Consider the following 16,285-nt stretch of genomic DNA (forward strand, 5'->3'; position numbering starts at 1 on the left):
CAGTAACCGCAGGGGGGGAAAACAGGAGGGTTGAGCAGGGAAACCCCAGAACTCGAGCAGGCTTTAGGGGCCTGGTCCCAGACACACTTGCTATGTGACTCCCAAATCTAGTGATTTGAGTCAAGCCAAGAAAAGTGCTGTCCTGCCTGCTGGGTTTTCTTCTCCGAAGAAGGGGAGCGACCCACCGTCCCTTACACATGGGGCGCGTCTCTCTGCTGACAGGACAGAGACAGCTAGAGCTGAGCCCTGAGACGCAGGAGCTCAGCCAGATGGTGCTCTCCCAGCAATTCGTAATGGAGGACAACTAACTGGAGCAGCTTGTAACCACCCACGTGAAGGGAAACACACCCACACCCACCCTGGCCTGCTAGGCAGTGAGGTTAGCAGGCGGCCAAGAATTACCCAATGCCCCCCAATTAGGTGTTCCGTTAGAGTGCGTGGCTCAAATCGTATGGTCACCCCTCATGCAGGGTGGGTGGGTGCAGCAGATCTGTCCTTCTCAGGGGAGAGACATGGACGGAAAGGTTTCATCTCCGCTAGTGACCAGCAGAGAGCTGGTCTCACCTATCACAGCTGGGGAAGCCTTAGGAATAAGCTACACGGCTAGAAAGCTAGAGACCGACTACAGGGGGACAAGCTGGTTACTTGGGGGTCACGGGGTTAAGTGCCCTGCTGCCAATAGCCAAACTGACAGATGCCTGAAGCTGGCAGAGGCCAGATCCTCAACTGGTGCAAACTGGCAGGGACAGACTCTGCCTGTTGCCCGACTGCCCGCTGCGAACCCAGCACCTTGAGGGTGGGGAGGGTTTGTGCAGGAGTAGAGGGGGGTTGGGTTAGGGACATCGGGGCAGCACCAACCCAGGGTTGGCGTTGCCCCACGTTCTCCTCACGGCAACGTGCTCTCCGGAGCTGCAGCCGCCCAGCTCTTGCTGTGAGGCGGGTTTCTCCTGAGGAGTAGGGCCCTTGCCTCTGCTTCCTCAGGAGAGAGCCCGGCGCTGTCTGGGTGGGACACCTACCAGCCAGAGAGAGGCCTTTGGGGTTGGGCGAGGAGGCGGGGGGACCCCCTGAACTCAACCCACTCCTGCCAGGCGTCTGTCTGGCATCCCCTCAGGCCAGGGTGGGGTCGGGAGCGGCACTCGCTGCAGGGGCAGAAGGGAGCGTGTGGGCACAGGATCGGAGCAGGGGAGGAAAGCGGGGGCAACTGCTGGGTGCTTTACAATAGCAGACAAGGGAGAGAGTGCAGCCTGTGCCCTCAAAAAAGCCAGACCACAGGCAGCCCCACCCCACCCCCAGACCAAGACAGAGCCACAGCTCCAGCTGCCTCCATCTGATGGGCAGAGGGGTCCCAATCTGCATGACGGGGATCAGCAGGGGAGAGAGCTCCCCAGCAGGCACTGGTGCAACCGCTGCACGGCTCGCAGCCGGCGGCTACATCACTCACACTGCGCGTGTACCCTGCTAGAAGTCAGGATCCCCGGGGGTCCAGCAGCCCCTCAGGATTTTGCTTTCATCCCACTGACCCCTGCTCTCCCCTCCTCCTGTCCTGCCTCCGCCCCCATCAGCCCCAACCCCAGGGAACTGCATTTTTAAATCAGAAATTGGGACACTGAGTGGACTTTGCCTGCACTCCATCCTGACACTCCCCTCCCCAAACATCAGCTCTCCTTCCTCGTTCATCCCCTGGCCTCCACCAGGATGTCTCCTAACTCTGGTCTCCCTTCATTGCCTGCCTGTTTTCCTGTGCCCAGCCTGCACTCGGGAGCCAAGCACCATCAGGTGGACAGCTGGGTCCCCGCTGTGCAGCAGGGCTGGAGGGTCTGGGACCCCCACACAAGGGAAAGGACTTGCCAGCCAGAGCCACGCCTGGGGGCTCAGTGCTGAAAGCATCCTGCAACGAAAACCCTTCAGCGCTGAGCCTCAAAGCTGGGGTCAATTGACTCGGGCTGCGGGACTAAAAACAGCAGCGTAGATGCTCCTGGTTGGGCTGCAGCCCAGGCTGTGAAGTCCAGCGAAGGGGGAGGGTCTCACAGCCCAGGCGCCAGCCCGAGTGCGAACGTCTACACTGCTGGTTTTAGCCCCGTAGCCCCAGCCCCACAGCCTCAAGTCAATTAACCCAGACTCGGAGACTCACTGCCGCGGGTTTTTCTTTGCAGTGTAGAAGAGCTCCTGAATCCCCTTCCCCACTCCCGTCCCACTACGTCGCCAGTGTAGTGCAGCTCTCCCTAGGCAGATTTTCATGACCCCTACCACTCGTTGTACCGCTTTGTACCATGAAACAAACATGCAAAATTAACCCCCCCCACATGCCCTAATGCGGTATGTAAATTTATGGACAACCCCTAAAAGCAACACACACTGGGTGGCTACTGCGTTCCCGGAAGATCCAAGGACGGCAGGGTCTTGGAAACAGGATAAGGGGTGGCTTCTGTGAATGCTAGGAGAGGCCTAGAGAGCTGGGACGCACCCAGAAATCCAGGGCAGAGGGTCACCCTTAACCCAGGCCCCCCCCTTCACACCGATGGGGAGCCCATCACAGTAACGACCTCCCTATGGCGCGACTGGCCCCCGGCGGCCGCCCTTGGGCGCTCACCTATTCCATAGCGAAGGCAGCTCCTCCTGCAGATCGAGGTTCATCTCCTCAAACACCTTCTGAGCTTTCACCAGCTCTTCTTCGGCCTTCACAACAGAGACGAGACAAGTCAGCACCCCCCCAGCTCCATGCAGCGCAAGGCATTTGCTGCTTCCCTAGCCAGCTGGAGAGACCAGGCGAGGGAGATCCCCCACACCACACTGGCCACGCTGAACCCCTCGGGAGGCTGCCTGGGTTAATTCGCTGCTGAGGACAAGAGGTCTGATTCTCCTCTTGCTTATCCAGCTTTTACGGTGGTGCCACTCCCCTAATTGACTGCCGAGAGGGAAGATCAGACCCCAGCGGGTGTACCTCAGCCTAGCTCCATGGACAGCAATGGTGCCGAGCCGGCTGGGCACCCCGCCCCAGCTTTGAACCCCTGTGCACAAGGAGAATCGAAGACACAGGGCTCTGCACTGCCAGGGCTTAAACCAGCTGACGAGGAATCCTTGTCATGGGGGAACCCACCGCAGGTGCAAATCTCCTACACTGGGGTCTGATCAAGATTTTAACTCCAGCGTCCAGGCCAGCAGCCTGTTCCGCCCACTGGCCCACTGTCTGGGTGAATCCCCCTATCTCCCACTGCCAGCACCAAGGAGCCCAGGACCGGGGCAAGAATCCTGGCATAACGCAGAGACATAAGCCGCTCCTAGCTCCTACTGCAAACAGCACAAGTCAGCACCAGGCATGTCCACTGCCCCACACACCCCGAGTCAGCACTGGGCACCTCCACCACCCCATTTCCCCCACCCCACCCCACCAAGTCAGCACCAGGTCTGCCCACCCCTCTCCAATCCTCTCCCCGAGTCAGCACCAGGCGCACCCACCACCAGCTGCGTATTATCGCCTAGGCTGACAAGACCTAGGCCTAGGGCAGCACATCTGCAGGGGCGGCATGTGCGCTCTCGGAGGATTGTGTTTCTTTTTGGGGTTTTTTTGCGCGCTGCGGCACTTGCGATCTCGGAAGTTTTTGCTTGGGGCGGCAAAAAACCCAGAGCCGGCCCTGGGCCTAGGGGCGGCAAAATCATTAATCCGCCACTGCCCACCACCACTCTACCCACCCCTCCACCCTCGTGTCAGCACTGGCCACGCCCACCACCCTACACCCGCCCTGAGTCAGCACCGGGCACGCCCACCTCCCCAAGGGCCCCCCTCCCCCGAGGCAGCATGGGCACGTCTGCCACCCCACTCCCCAAGTCGGCATCAAGCACATCCACCACTCCACTCCCTCACTCCTCCCCCTGTCCCAGCATCCCTCTTCCTCCCTTCAAGGCCCTGTACTGCGAACGTTCCAGTTTCAATGTTTCCACTCTCTGCCTCGCCCCTGCCTGTGTGGTGGGGGGCGAGAGAGAACAGCGAATCCCCAGGGTAACCACCCCACAGCACAGCCTAACAGGCAGGCCAGCACAAGCTGCTGTTTATATTAACAACAATAGCAGGAATGTCACAATGCCACAGGGCTCTTCAGCTTGTGTGCAAATCCAGCCCCCCCAGGGGCCCGCTCTCTCTGCCCTCCTATTGCCACAGGAACCGGAGGCTGGCTTCCTGTCCCTTCCGAGAGACATGGGGACAGACATCGCCCGGAGAAAGATCTGCTCTGCTATGGGGTTAACAGAGGAAATCTGGCTTTGGGCAGCGTTGGGCTCTCTGTCTCAAGGATGGGCATGCACACAAACCAGATTAACGGGAGCGGGGGCAGTCAGAAAAGGATGCATACTGGCCTGCTATGTGGCAGACCCAGGTGCTACTTCTGGTCTCCTGCTTCCCTGGCCAGGGGGAACTAGCAGAGGAGGCGGCTCAGGGTGTGTCAGTCTAGCCCCCACCCAGCTTTCAGAAGTCGCCAGCCCCCAGCAGAAGCCTGGAGTGAGGTCCTCAGTGCTCAAGGTCAGAGGACAAGAGGTTCCTTCCAGAGGAGAGACAACTGGGTACTGGAAGGAATGCCCATTTCGGCCTGTCTGTGAAATGGTGGGTCTCTAATGGAGATATGGAGCCACTCCAGGGAAGCCACGGAGCAACAGGAGTCACACCCGGCTTTCTTGCGCACTGGCGTTCAGCGGTTCTGCCTGGTGCATGGCACAGACAAGCCCATCATTTTCTGTGGACTTGCAAAAATGAACCCCCTCTTAAACAGAGATGCCGCTTTATGCTATGCAGGAGGACGGAGGACAGTACCATGAGGGTCCCTTCTGGCCTTAACATCTATCAGGGCACGAATGTTTCCCATCCATTCACTCAAAGGGAAAAAAGGGTGAAGTATGTGTCCCCTTTCATTTCCACACCAGGCTTGAACCGTAATCAGGAGTTAAAATCCCCAGAGACCAAGATCCCCATTAAATTCTGTTTGTTTTTCAGTAGCCCCATTGCACAATGAAGGAAATGACATGGTCCCTCCCTCACATTTAACCATTCTCCAGGCCGAAGGACCCAGAAAGCAAATCCTGCGCCGATCTGCGAGTATTGGCACAGCCCAAAGCACAGCCACTAAAAGCCCACAGGCAGCGTTCACTCTAGAAACGTAAGGGAAGAGGGGTCCATGCAGCTCAGAGCTATGGCTAGGGCTCCGTGGTGGATATTTCAAATCCCTTTGATGTTCCCAGGGATAGAGCTAAACTACTTTCTCCCGTGCTCTGGCCAAGCCAAGGGTATATGGTCACCGGGATCCAGCTCTACGCAGGGTTTATTTTGGCTGGATGCGGCAGGCCTGATTCTGTGCAGCGCTGAGCGTCTCCTCGCAGCTGTCCTCAGCTCCCACTGCCATCAGTTCAGCCATTATCCCCATGTTACAGGTAGGGAAGAGAGAGGACGTCTACACTGCACACTATGGGCCAAGCTCTGACTCAGGTTTGAGCCCCAGCCCCCCTTTCCGTCCACACACCTCTCCGGCTGACTCGGGTCAGTAAGCACTCGGGGCCTGGATCCTAGGACTATGATGGGGGGTGGGTCAGAGACCAAGTCCTGTGGAGACACAGGTCCAAGCCCTGTCATCCTGCAGTAGGGAGGCAGTTCAAGCTGCAGACCCTAGTCCGAAGGTCTGTGCAGTCTGGACGTGTTAGCACGGCTGGGAGACCCCAGTGCAGCAATTGTAAACCCAGGCTTACAATGCAGTACAGATGCCTAAGCATAGGCTTGGAAACACCAAGTCCACAAGCCCGGGTCCCACATACCCAGACTTAATGTGCAGTGGGTAGAGAGGGCAAGGCCCAGATGTTTAAAGGTACTTAGGCACCTTCCTCTCATTGAACTCCCATTTTGATTGAGGCATGCAGGATCTGGGCCTAAGTGACTTGCCCAAGGCAACAAAGGAAGCAGTGTCAGAGCAGAGAACTAAACCCAGGTCTCCCAAGTCCCAGGCTAGATCCTAACCCAGAGGCCATCCTTCCTCTCTGGGGAACCAGAGGGACACACCGCTAAGTTAGCTGGTTACTCACTGGCTGATGGGACAGATCACCAAGGACACTGCTGCTTAGACAGGAATCAGCGTTTCAGTGGAGCAGCAGGAATTTGCTGCTCTAAGCGGTTTCCTCTTTGTTCCAAATGGCGCAGTCACCAGAACACTACAGTGTAACTCACTTACACCCCCTAAAAGGAAACCTCCCAAGCGTTCACAGGAAACTCCCACTATTTTCTATCTGTTAAAGGCCTGGCTGGTTAGTTATTTGAAAAGTTAATTCTCAACTCATCTTTATATTAGAAATCAAAGGGCTTGCCCGGTCTTAGTCGCCGCACAAAAACAGAGCAGACAATTAGGGAGATTGTGACATAACACGAGACTGAAAGATGAGCAATTGGCAGGAGAAGGGATTTTTACTCGGGCTGTTTAACGTTCTGGGGTTTGATAGCTTAACACTGATTTCTTTGGTTATGGGCGGAGAAACTTCTCTCTCCAGTTGTGTAGGCCTCTAAAGAAACTTCCAGCAAATTCTCCCTTTTTCCCATGACTCAGAATATCAGGGTTGGAAGGGACCTCAGGAGGTCATCTAGTCCAACCCCCTACTCTAAGCAGGACCAATCCCCAGATAGATTTTTGCCCTAAATGGCCCCCTCAAGGATTGAACTCACAACCCTGGGTTTAGCAGGCCAATGTTCAAACCACTGAGCTATCCCTTCCCGCTGGTATTTCTCAGCTGAAAAACAAGCCTAAAGAAACCTTTTAGGCCTTTAGACATCATCAAAAAAACAAAACAAAACAAAAAAGTGCAATTTTTCCTCCTTTGCAGGTCACCCTTAGAGGAATTGCAATCAGCCATCTTCTCCATGAGCCGATGCTCAGTTTACGTGGCACTCCAGCATTTTATTAGCCAGCATCCTATCTGTACAATCAGAAATTGGCTGTGAAAGCTCCCAGGTATTTTGAAGTGTGACCGGTCATGGGTAAACAAGGATTCATTCACTGACCAGGAATGTGAGAGAGCATTTGAATGAAAGCAGATGAGATCACCTGGAATGTATGAGTAGGTATTTGGGTTTCTCTGAGTCAGGACAATGACTTACTGTCCTCCCATTCAGAGTATTTGTTTTCCTTCATCCCTACTGCAGTCCTGTCTGTCTGCTCCTACTGTAAGTCCCTGAGACCCAGATGCTCAAAAGGTACTTAGGTGCCTACAGATCTTTGAGGATCTGGGTCTGAGTATTTTCCTGAAAAACATTCACCATGGGAGATTCCACATGAAGGCCAGTTTCTCCTTCCCACTCCCCAAGCAAGGGGGGATGAACAAAAGAATCCCATTTCAATAACTATAGTTTCATTGACTTCACTTACTAAGCTCCCTCCCTGTAGGTTCTCAAATCTAAATAATACCTGGACAAGCCCTGCTTTCAGGCAGCCCCAAGGCCTGCAACTTGACGGTGTTCAAAGTCCAGTGCTGGATGCACATCTTGCATCCATTTCTAATCCAAATCAGACCGGACCTCTGAGGCCTTGGGAGATTCTCTCAGCACTTGTTCTATAAATGAATCGTTTCAAATCTGCATTTTTGGATCTCACCCTGGGAAAGTTTTGCAACTAATTTGTACAAATGTATAAACCACTTCTGGTTTTTGCTGTGATATTTTGCTTCCAGCTTTACTGAATGGCAGAAATTCACGAGGCAGCTTCTTAAGATTTCTATTTTTAAACCATAAAAATCTGCTTCTCATTTAGGGAAAAAAAAAAAGAAATACTAGCGGAACTGCATGGGATCTTCACCCCCTCCCCCAGTGTTCACTTTATGGGGCAAGGCCAGTGGCAGATTAATGCACAGGCCTATGGGATCCGTGCCCAGGGACCTGGCCAATTTGGGGGCTCCTGCTGGAGCACTGAGGAGCAGGGGTTGGGCCCCATTGAAAGGGAGGTGTGGGGGAGCCCAAATGTTCTTTGTGCCCAGAGCCCCAATAAATCTTAATCCGCCTCTGGGCAAAGCATAATACAGTTTTACTGGGGGAAGAGGGAATCAACGGATCAAACCTACCCCAGATGTAACTTCACTTAAGGTCACTGGTGTTAGACCAGGAAGAAATCTGGCCCCTGCGTAAGGACACACTTTTCAGAGGGCCTAGAGTGAACACTGCCTGGAAATTAAACGCACATTACAGGACTAGAGCCCAGAATAGCACATGCAGGGGTTAGAGCCAGGTAGGTCAGCAATCACCTGATTTCGGAGCAGATTAGTTTGAGCAACGAGATGAGCTTGTAGTTTTCCTTGGCACCACTGAGGCGCAGCTTTCTCAAGCAGCGAGACAGGCTGCGGGGGGAGCGTTTTCAAAGGAAAGAGAAAACAAAAACAAGAGAGAGAGAGACAGACATCTGTTTAGAAAACAAAATCACAAGAGTGAGAGCATTACAGGCTGGGCCAACCCAACACCACCAAGGCAAGAGACACAGCATCCAGGGGACAATTAGTTACGAATCCTTCACAGCATGCCAAGTGTAGCGGTAATTAATGCTCCGATCTGGAGACGGAGGGCACCAGGGCTGGGAGACTGTTTACCAGCAGTCCAGCTGCAAAGAGCAACAGGCAAGAATGGTTAGTGACTTAGCACAAATGCCCAGTGTTGAGTTTCCGCCGAGTGCCTTCCAGGAGGTCAGGATTAATTCAACGTCACTCTCGTCCACATGCAATTACACCTCTACCCCGATATAACGCGACCCAATATAACACGAATTCGGATATAACGTGGTAAAGCAGTGCTCCGGGGGGGTGGGGGGACTGCACACTCCGGCGGACCAAAGCAAGTTCGATATAACGCGGTTTCACCTATAACGCGGTAAAATTTTCTGGCTCCCGAGGACAGCATTATATCCGGGTAGAGGTGTATTTAAAGTGCACAGCACTGTATTTTAATGGAGTGTTGTCAATTCAGCAGTAAGTGGCAGGGTTCCTAAGGGGCGTGTACATGTGTTATAAGAAGGGAGACGGGAGAGGAAGGAGGAGTCCAAAAGAATTCATGATGCTGTTGGTGTTATTCTAATATCATGAGAAGACAGTCAGCTCCCAGGATTTGCTCTATACTGTAATAACAAGACTTTGCGTTTCTCCAGTGCTTTTCCATAGATCTCACCTGCCTTTGTAAAGTGCTTTTAAGTAGCATTATTCCTATTTACCAGGCAGGGAAACTGAGGCAGAGAGGGCTGAAGGGCCAGACCAAGCCCACTGCAGTGACTGGAAAAGCTCCCGTTGACTTCTAATTTCTTTGTTCAAGTGACCCAGAGACAGCGTTGGGAACAGAACCCTGGGCTCTGTCCTTTGGTCCACACTGCTCATCGACCTTACCTATTAATATGTCAATAACTGGTCATCTGTCAGAGTGTCAGCACATGAGCAGTTTGGGCGAGACCAGTGAGTGAAGCCAAGCTAGCGGAGTCTAGCTTCCCAGACTTGCAAATACCAGAGCCAGTGGCCTCGGGTTCCAATGTAGGTATATGAATCACCGCAGCAAGTTTTAAAATTGCCAATTAACACCACCTCTAAATGAAAGATTCCACCTCCCCATCCCCAGGAAAATTCCCTTCTTACTTCTGCATGTGCTTCAGTTTCTCTTTAAAGAGAAAAGCCAGTAGAAAGTTCTGTTAACTCATCCATTTGGCTGGCTGACCAGCCTTGTGTGTTGAATGAGGGACATTGCATCAGGTATGGAAAAAAGCAACGATTCTGGTTCCTAAAGTCACCTTCAATTTTGTTCCCTGGTTTTGCCCGGTTATCCATAGTGCAAGCAAATAAAGAGCTGAGTAAAGAAACTTCTCCCTCCTCTCTTCTTCCACCATCCCTAGCTCCCACACAGCTCATCCCTCCCCTAAAGTCTTGCCTAGACTAGAATTTAAGGTGTGCTGTTAGCATGTTCTGGCTAACACCATGGGAAAGTCTACTGTAGACCAGGCACACTTGGTGAAATCTTGGCTCCATTGAAGTCAGTGGCAAAATTCCCCATTGACATCAATGGAGGCAGAATTTCACCTACTGCCTTTAATAGGTGCTCACAGGAGGGTGCCCAGGCCAGTATTTCAACCATCTTAGCACATGTTCAAGTCTACTCTGTCTTGTCCACACTAGATGTTTCAAAATGCGTTAGCGAGCACATGTTAACATCACACGTTAATTCCTAGTCACGTCAAGGCCCAAGTGATCTGAGAGGGCGTGGTTTCAGAGAGACTGAAGGGTATTGCAACAACCCAATTGCCAATTTTGCTTTGGCTGTAGCACCTTCCAGTCTGAAAGAGCAAAGCTGTTCAGGGCACGATTTATACAGCAGGAATTAACAGAGCAGAGGCTCTGAACGGGTCACGGCCATGCCCACACTGAAAGTACCAGGTAGTCCCTCCCAGCAAACACTGCTACAGCACTGTCGATCGGAGCATCTCCGAGCACTCTGCAAACTTACTGAATTCAGGGCCCAGCGGCCAACCACTTATTCTCATCACCATTTTACAGATGGGGAAACTGAGGCATGCAGGTATCCAGGGTCAGAGAAGGAAATAGAACCCAGATCTCCTGCCTCCCAGTTCCTAGCTGGCACCGTAAGGCCATTCTCCCTTTCTCGCTCAGGCTTCTGTGCTCACCAGAACTTAACCACATACCCCTGAAATCTGTACCAGGTACACTGCACAGAAGCTTAGCGTCAGTGCACTAAGGCCTTCAGAGCCTCCTCCTAAAGTTTATTTGGGGAGTAAAAATAAGTGCATGGGTGGGACCCTGCCAAAGAGAAAACATTCTGGCTGGATCATTGCATGACAGTTCTCTAAACAGAAAGCACCTGGGAACGGTGAGTCAACATGTTAAAAATTTCCTAAATGAGCAGTTATTAAAAATAATAATAAATGAAAGCAGGGCCCGCCCTGTGCTTTACCTTGGCGATTTTGGTTTCGTCTTTCTTCTTTGCGGTTTGTAGGGATTCAAAATGGTGTCTGGCGCTGTCGTAATCCACAAGCTTCCTCCCTCGCTTAGCGATCCGAGACTGAAAGAGAGCGCGAAAGAGAGAGAAACAGCAGCTATGAACAGCTAGAGCCATAAAGTTTAGCCCCTCGGCATCTGAACTCCATAATTAAACCCCTCCTCAATTACACCCCATTAAGTGAGTAAAGAATTGGCCTTTCTGAGTCTGGGCTAGCAGGAACCCCCTGTTGCTTCTGGGGTTCAGACCCCATAATAGGTGACCCCCTTCAGAAGGTCTCTGCCACCGGCAGCATTTTCCCCAGGCATCAGGGAAATGTCTCCCTGCATCATCCTGCTCCATTATCTGTGCAGCACCAACAGCGCTGGACATGAGGCAAAGACTGCCTCCACCCCAGAGCCCAATCCTGCGATTGGATCTTTTAGCACAGCGCAGCCCCATGATTCTGCTCTCCCACAAGGTCCTGACCCAAAGCTCCTCAAGATGACTGGAAGGGCTCCCCTCGGGTTTGGATCGGGCTCTCATTCAATATCCTTCTAAAACAGCTGCCACTTCTTTTTTTTTAAACCCATCAGAAGGATTCCAAGAGGCATCTAGAAGCTCCTTTCAAATAAAAGCAGCCTGATCTTTGAGTCAATATTGAAATAACGATCAAAAGAAAGAAAAAAAGAAACTGAGCAGAGACGGGCCCAGTTGTTTGAATCAGAACTACCCTAAACTTCCAGAGCCACAGTGCTGGTTCATGCCCCTTTCTGCTCATTGCATGCTTTAGAACAGTGGCTTTCAAACCATGGGTCGCTACCCAGAACTGGGTCATGGCAGCTGTGGTCAACACCGCCCACCAGACCATTAGAAGTCCTGTCAGTGGTGCTGGCCAGCTAAGGCAGGTTAGTGCCTACCTGTTCCGACACCTCGCTGCACCCTGGAAGCAGCCAGCAGCAGGTTTGGCTCCTAGGCAGGGCAGCCATGAGCACTGGCTCTGCACTCCCATTGGCCAGCTCCTGGCCAATGGGAGATGGGGCGGGGCGATGCCTGTGGGCAAGAGCCACGTGGAGCCACTTGCGCCCCTCTGCCTAGGAGCAGGACCTGCTGCTGGCTGCTTCCGGTGTGCAGGGGGTTATTTTAATGTCTCACTGTTTGGAGCATCATTTGGGGATAGGGTTGCCAAGGGACGTATTCCTGGAGGTTTCATCCCATGACATCTTTCATTAAAGATTACTCTTTAATTCCTGGAGACTCCAGGACAATCCTGGAGAGATGTCAACCCTACTTGGAGATTGAGAAAGAGGAAGAAAAAAAACCACATCAGTAATGCTGCAATATTCGTAGCCTGAGATTTTAAAAGGAGAGTTTAGTGCTCAAATTCAGGGGAATTTGGGTGCCTGACTCCTTAAGGTTTTAGGCTGGGGTTCCAAAAGGAACCTAAACAGTGTTCCAGAGAAGCTAGACATGGAAAAGATTTAGTCCTGGTCTGCACTACCCAGTTAGGTTGACCTAAGGCAGCTTTCATCCACCTAATTATGTCAGTGTCTACTACAGTCTTGCTCCCGCTGATGTAAGTGCCCTGCTACACCGACATAACGCCACTTCTCTGAGAGGCGTGGGGCTGATGTTGTAATTAGGGGCGGGCGACACACAGTCGGTGTAGACACTGCCTTACTTACATCAGCTATTGGCAGCTAGAGAACAAGAAAGCTGGAGACAAGAAAGCCAGGCAGCTAGAGAACTTCCGACAGTGGCCAATGGCAGGTGCCCAAGAGGGAATGAACATAACAGGCAATCATCGAGTGATCCATCCCCTGTCGCCCATTCCCAGCTTCTGGCAAACAGAGGCTAGGGACGCCATTGATGGACCTATCCTCCATGAACTTTTTTTTTTTTTTTTTTTTTAAACCCTGTTATAGTCTTGGCCCTCACAACATCATCTGGCAAAGAGTTCCACAGGTTGACTGAGTGTTGTGTGAAGAAATATTTCCTTTTGTTTGTTTTAAACCTGCTGCCTATTCATTTCATTTGGTGGCCCCTAGTTCGTGTGTTATGAGGAGGAGTAAATAACACTTCCTTATTTACTTTCTCCACACCAGTCATGATTTTATAGACCCCATCATATCCCCCCCGCACTAGTCGTCTCTTTTCCAAGCTGAAGAGCCTATCAGTCCCTCCACTTCCCTGGAGAACTGGCCTGCTGGACCGCACTCCCAGCGGAGAGCCAGGGCGGCTTCTCTTCCACCCCCCACAGCAGGAAATAGGTAGGCGGTTTCTTTGGGCTCCCGGCAGGGAATGGGGGTGGAGCCCACCAGGAGCCGAGAGCCTGTGGGGCAGACCGGGCTCTCAGCTCCCCACAGTGCCCCTCTTAGATCGGTGGAAGCACTTCTGTGGAGGACACACACCACCAACCCCAGGAGGGTAGTGTGGGCACGACTGCAGCGGCAGTAAGTCGACCTATATAGGTCGACTTACGTTTCTAAGGCTAGGTCTACACTGGGGGGGGCGGGGGAGATCGATTTAAGATACGCTAATTCAGCTACGCGAATAGAGTAGCTGAATTCGATGTATCCTTTTCGACTTACCCCGCTGTGAGGATGGTGGCAAATCGACCATCGCGGCTCCCCCGTCGACGGCGCTTCCACCTCGTCAGGAGGAGTGAGTAAGCGCGTCGATTCGGGGATCGATTTATCCGTCTAGATCAGACGCAATAAATCGATCCCCAAGAGATCGATTTCTACCCACCGATCCGGGCGGGTAGTGTAGACTAGCCCTAAGTGTAAACATACCCTTGGTATCGTGGATCACCTAGTTAGGTGCCTGCTGAAAAATGCAAACAAACAGGGTGTAACCAAGGCAAAGAGTCTGCATATAACTAGGAACAATAGCTCCGAGAAGCACAAACAAGCCTTCCCCATCTCCACAAATTCTGGAGTCTAACAAGAACGGTGCAAACACATCAGCACCACTAGGCATTCCACTATGGATTGCAGGAGAGTGGGAGCAGCGTATCTCAAGGGAATCGCTGTGTCTGGCATCTCACATGGGTGGGACATGGTTTGTGGGTGAAGCTTGGAAGACGACACCTACTTTTTCCCCCATGGTTTGACCTCTGATGTACAGTGATAGGGGAAGCTGTAGAAGCAAGTGGGGGAAGGGGCGCCCCAGGAAGCAGAGAGCCCATGGGGCTGCACATGTTCACGGCTTGCAGTATGATCCTGGGACCTGAAACCATTTGAAGTGGCACTTTCCTCCAGAAACAGACAGTGACAAAAGTTTAAGCTAATCAGGAAGGGGTGGGGGGGGGCCCCCCGAGAGGGAGTGGGGGGGTTACTTTCCTAGGGAAGGAGCCAGGCTGCCATGTCCCATATGGTGACATTGTTACAAGCACTGCCACATGGAAAAGCCCATTCCCCGTGCAGCTGTTTCAAAATGAACTGGTGCTGGGGGAACAGATGGGGCTGGGAAATGGAACTCCCAGGATATCAGATGATCCTGCGCTGTCAGCAGAGACCCTGCCCCTCCCGAGCAGCTGGCCATGTGCAAAGAGATTTTAACCCAATACACAGATCTGCCTGCCACACAGGCCTCATCAACGTATTAGCCACTCGCCAGCAGCACTGGCGCCTTCCTGACGGCTCTGCACTTCCAGGGGAAGGGAAAGCCGGGGCATCAATGGGCTAAACAGGAAAACTCAGTCACTTAAAGGGATTCTGACGACCTGCCATGCACGGCCCTCCCCGCTCCAGTTTTAAAAATCAGCCAAAACACAAAAGAGAGCTGCAGAGTGTGTGTGCGCGTGTGAGAGAGAGAGAGAGAGAGAGAGAGAGAGACAGCTAGCATAAGAGACATGCAGAGAGAGTGTGTAAGTGAGTGAGTGAGTGACAGAGAAAGTGTGAGCGTGTGTGTGAGAGAGAGAGAGTCAGCCAGTGTGAGAGAGAGACATGCAGAGAGTGGGGGGGGGGGGGGGGGCACATGAGAGTGTCTGGATGTCTCTCTCTCTCTCACACTGGCTGAGAGAGAGAGAGAGAGAGAGAGAGAAAGTGTGTGTGTGTGTGTGTGTGTGTGTGTGTGTGTGTGTGTGTGTGTGTGAGAGAGAGAGAGAGAGAGAGAGACCTGCAGAGAGAGAGTGTGTGTGTGTGTGTGCGTGCACGCGCACACACGTGAGTGTCAGCCAGTGAGAGAGAGACATGCAGAGTGTGTGCGCGCGCACACGCAAGCCATGCAGAGTGTATGGGGAATGCCCCTGCAGCACTCACGTTCCCGCTTGGTGTTTCAGTAGCTGCACCTGGGTAGGAAAAGCTGGGGGCCTGTTATCCACTAAAAAATGCCAGTGTGGCCCGTTGGATACGGCTGCTCTGTGTGTACCTCCTGCTCCTCCCACGGAAAAAGAATCAGAACTAACTTCGTTGCTGTGCGTGAATCCACACCAATGTCATGCTGGCTTGACAAGAGAATCGCACACAGGCTGCCCCCTTGTGCACCAACATACCCAGGTCCCAGTACTCCCTACAGCGGTGGCCTGAATAGCACAGGCCAAAACCAGGCTAATCCCCACGCAGACCCTACCCTCCACTGCAAAGCTGTGCGCTGACTCCAGGGAGCCTGGTGGGAGAGAGGCCGGGTCGGCCGACAGCCGCTTTCTGGGCAGCGTGTTCTCGCCAATTGGCATACTCTATGCCAGCACAGCTGTAATGGCTTGGACATGGCAGAGCCAGAGCAAAGGTGGTACTGATGGGGCCAGGGGCTCCCAAGGTGGTTCAGGGACCACTCAGGCAGATACATGCAAAGTCACTCATGCGTTTTCTCATTCCATCCCCTGGCAGTGCCTGTAGTGTCTCCTCTAGAAGGGGGAAATGCAGCAGGCTTGCTGGTATATCAAAGCCCCTGAGTATCGCAGGTAAATTTCTCCCTCCTGCACCTTTTAACATGGGAGAGAGGAATAAGGACCATTACGTCATTTCAGCTACTTCTCTTCAGTGCATTAGACGCCAATGCATTAATGCCCGACGCGGCTTTTCCCTTCCACAGTCCCGGATCTGTGGTAGCAGGAAAGCATGAATGAAGCCTTGTCTGGGTGGTTTTATTCCTTTTACAAGGCTGGTAGACAATGAAACCCTAATCTAGTGATGACAGAGGGTTTCGGATTGAAACATGTTCTGCTCACAGGGGGCTGATGAAAGCCCGTGTATTAGAAAATGCTACCGCACTTGGCTAACAGACAATTCCCCAGTCTATGGCATGGAGCCACTCTCCAGTGACAGAAAGTAAAAGAGCAGAGGAACCAGGGAATATTTATCATGATGA

General features: G+C 52.6%; 1 protein-coding gene across 9 annotated transcripts in view; it reads right to left on the reverse strand.

Moving 5' to 3' along the window:
* BIN1 (bridging integrator 1) overlaps positions 1 to 16,285 on the reverse strand; it is a 159,509-nt gene that overhangs the window by 56,316 nt on the left and 86,908 nt on the right. For 7 of the 9 annotated variants that reach the window (XM_054044721.1, XM_054044719.1, XM_054044718.1 and 4 more), the window contains exons 6-8: positions 10,949 to 11,056; positions 8,257 to 8,349; positions 2,591 to 2,676 (exon numbers count right to left, since the gene is read on the reverse strand). In XM_054044721.1, the coding sequence (XP_053900696.1) occupies positions 2,591 to 2,676; positions 8,257 to 8,349; positions 10,949 to 11,056 (287 nt within the window). The remainder of the gene's footprint in view (positions 1 to 2,590; positions 2,677 to 8,256; positions 8,350 to 10,948; positions 11,057 to 16,285) is intronic. The other 2 variants (XM_054044724.1, XM_054044722.1) reach the window with 1 other exon arrangement.

The sequence above is a fragment of the Malaclemys terrapin genome, chromosome 11, assembly GCF_027887155.1.
Source record: "Malaclemys terrapin pileata isolate rMalTer1 chromosome 11, rMalTer1.hap1, whole genome shotgun sequence".
In the NCBI taxonomy this organism is placed as follows: domain Eukaryota; kingdom Metazoa; phylum Chordata; order Testudines; family Emydidae; genus Malaclemys; species Malaclemys terrapin.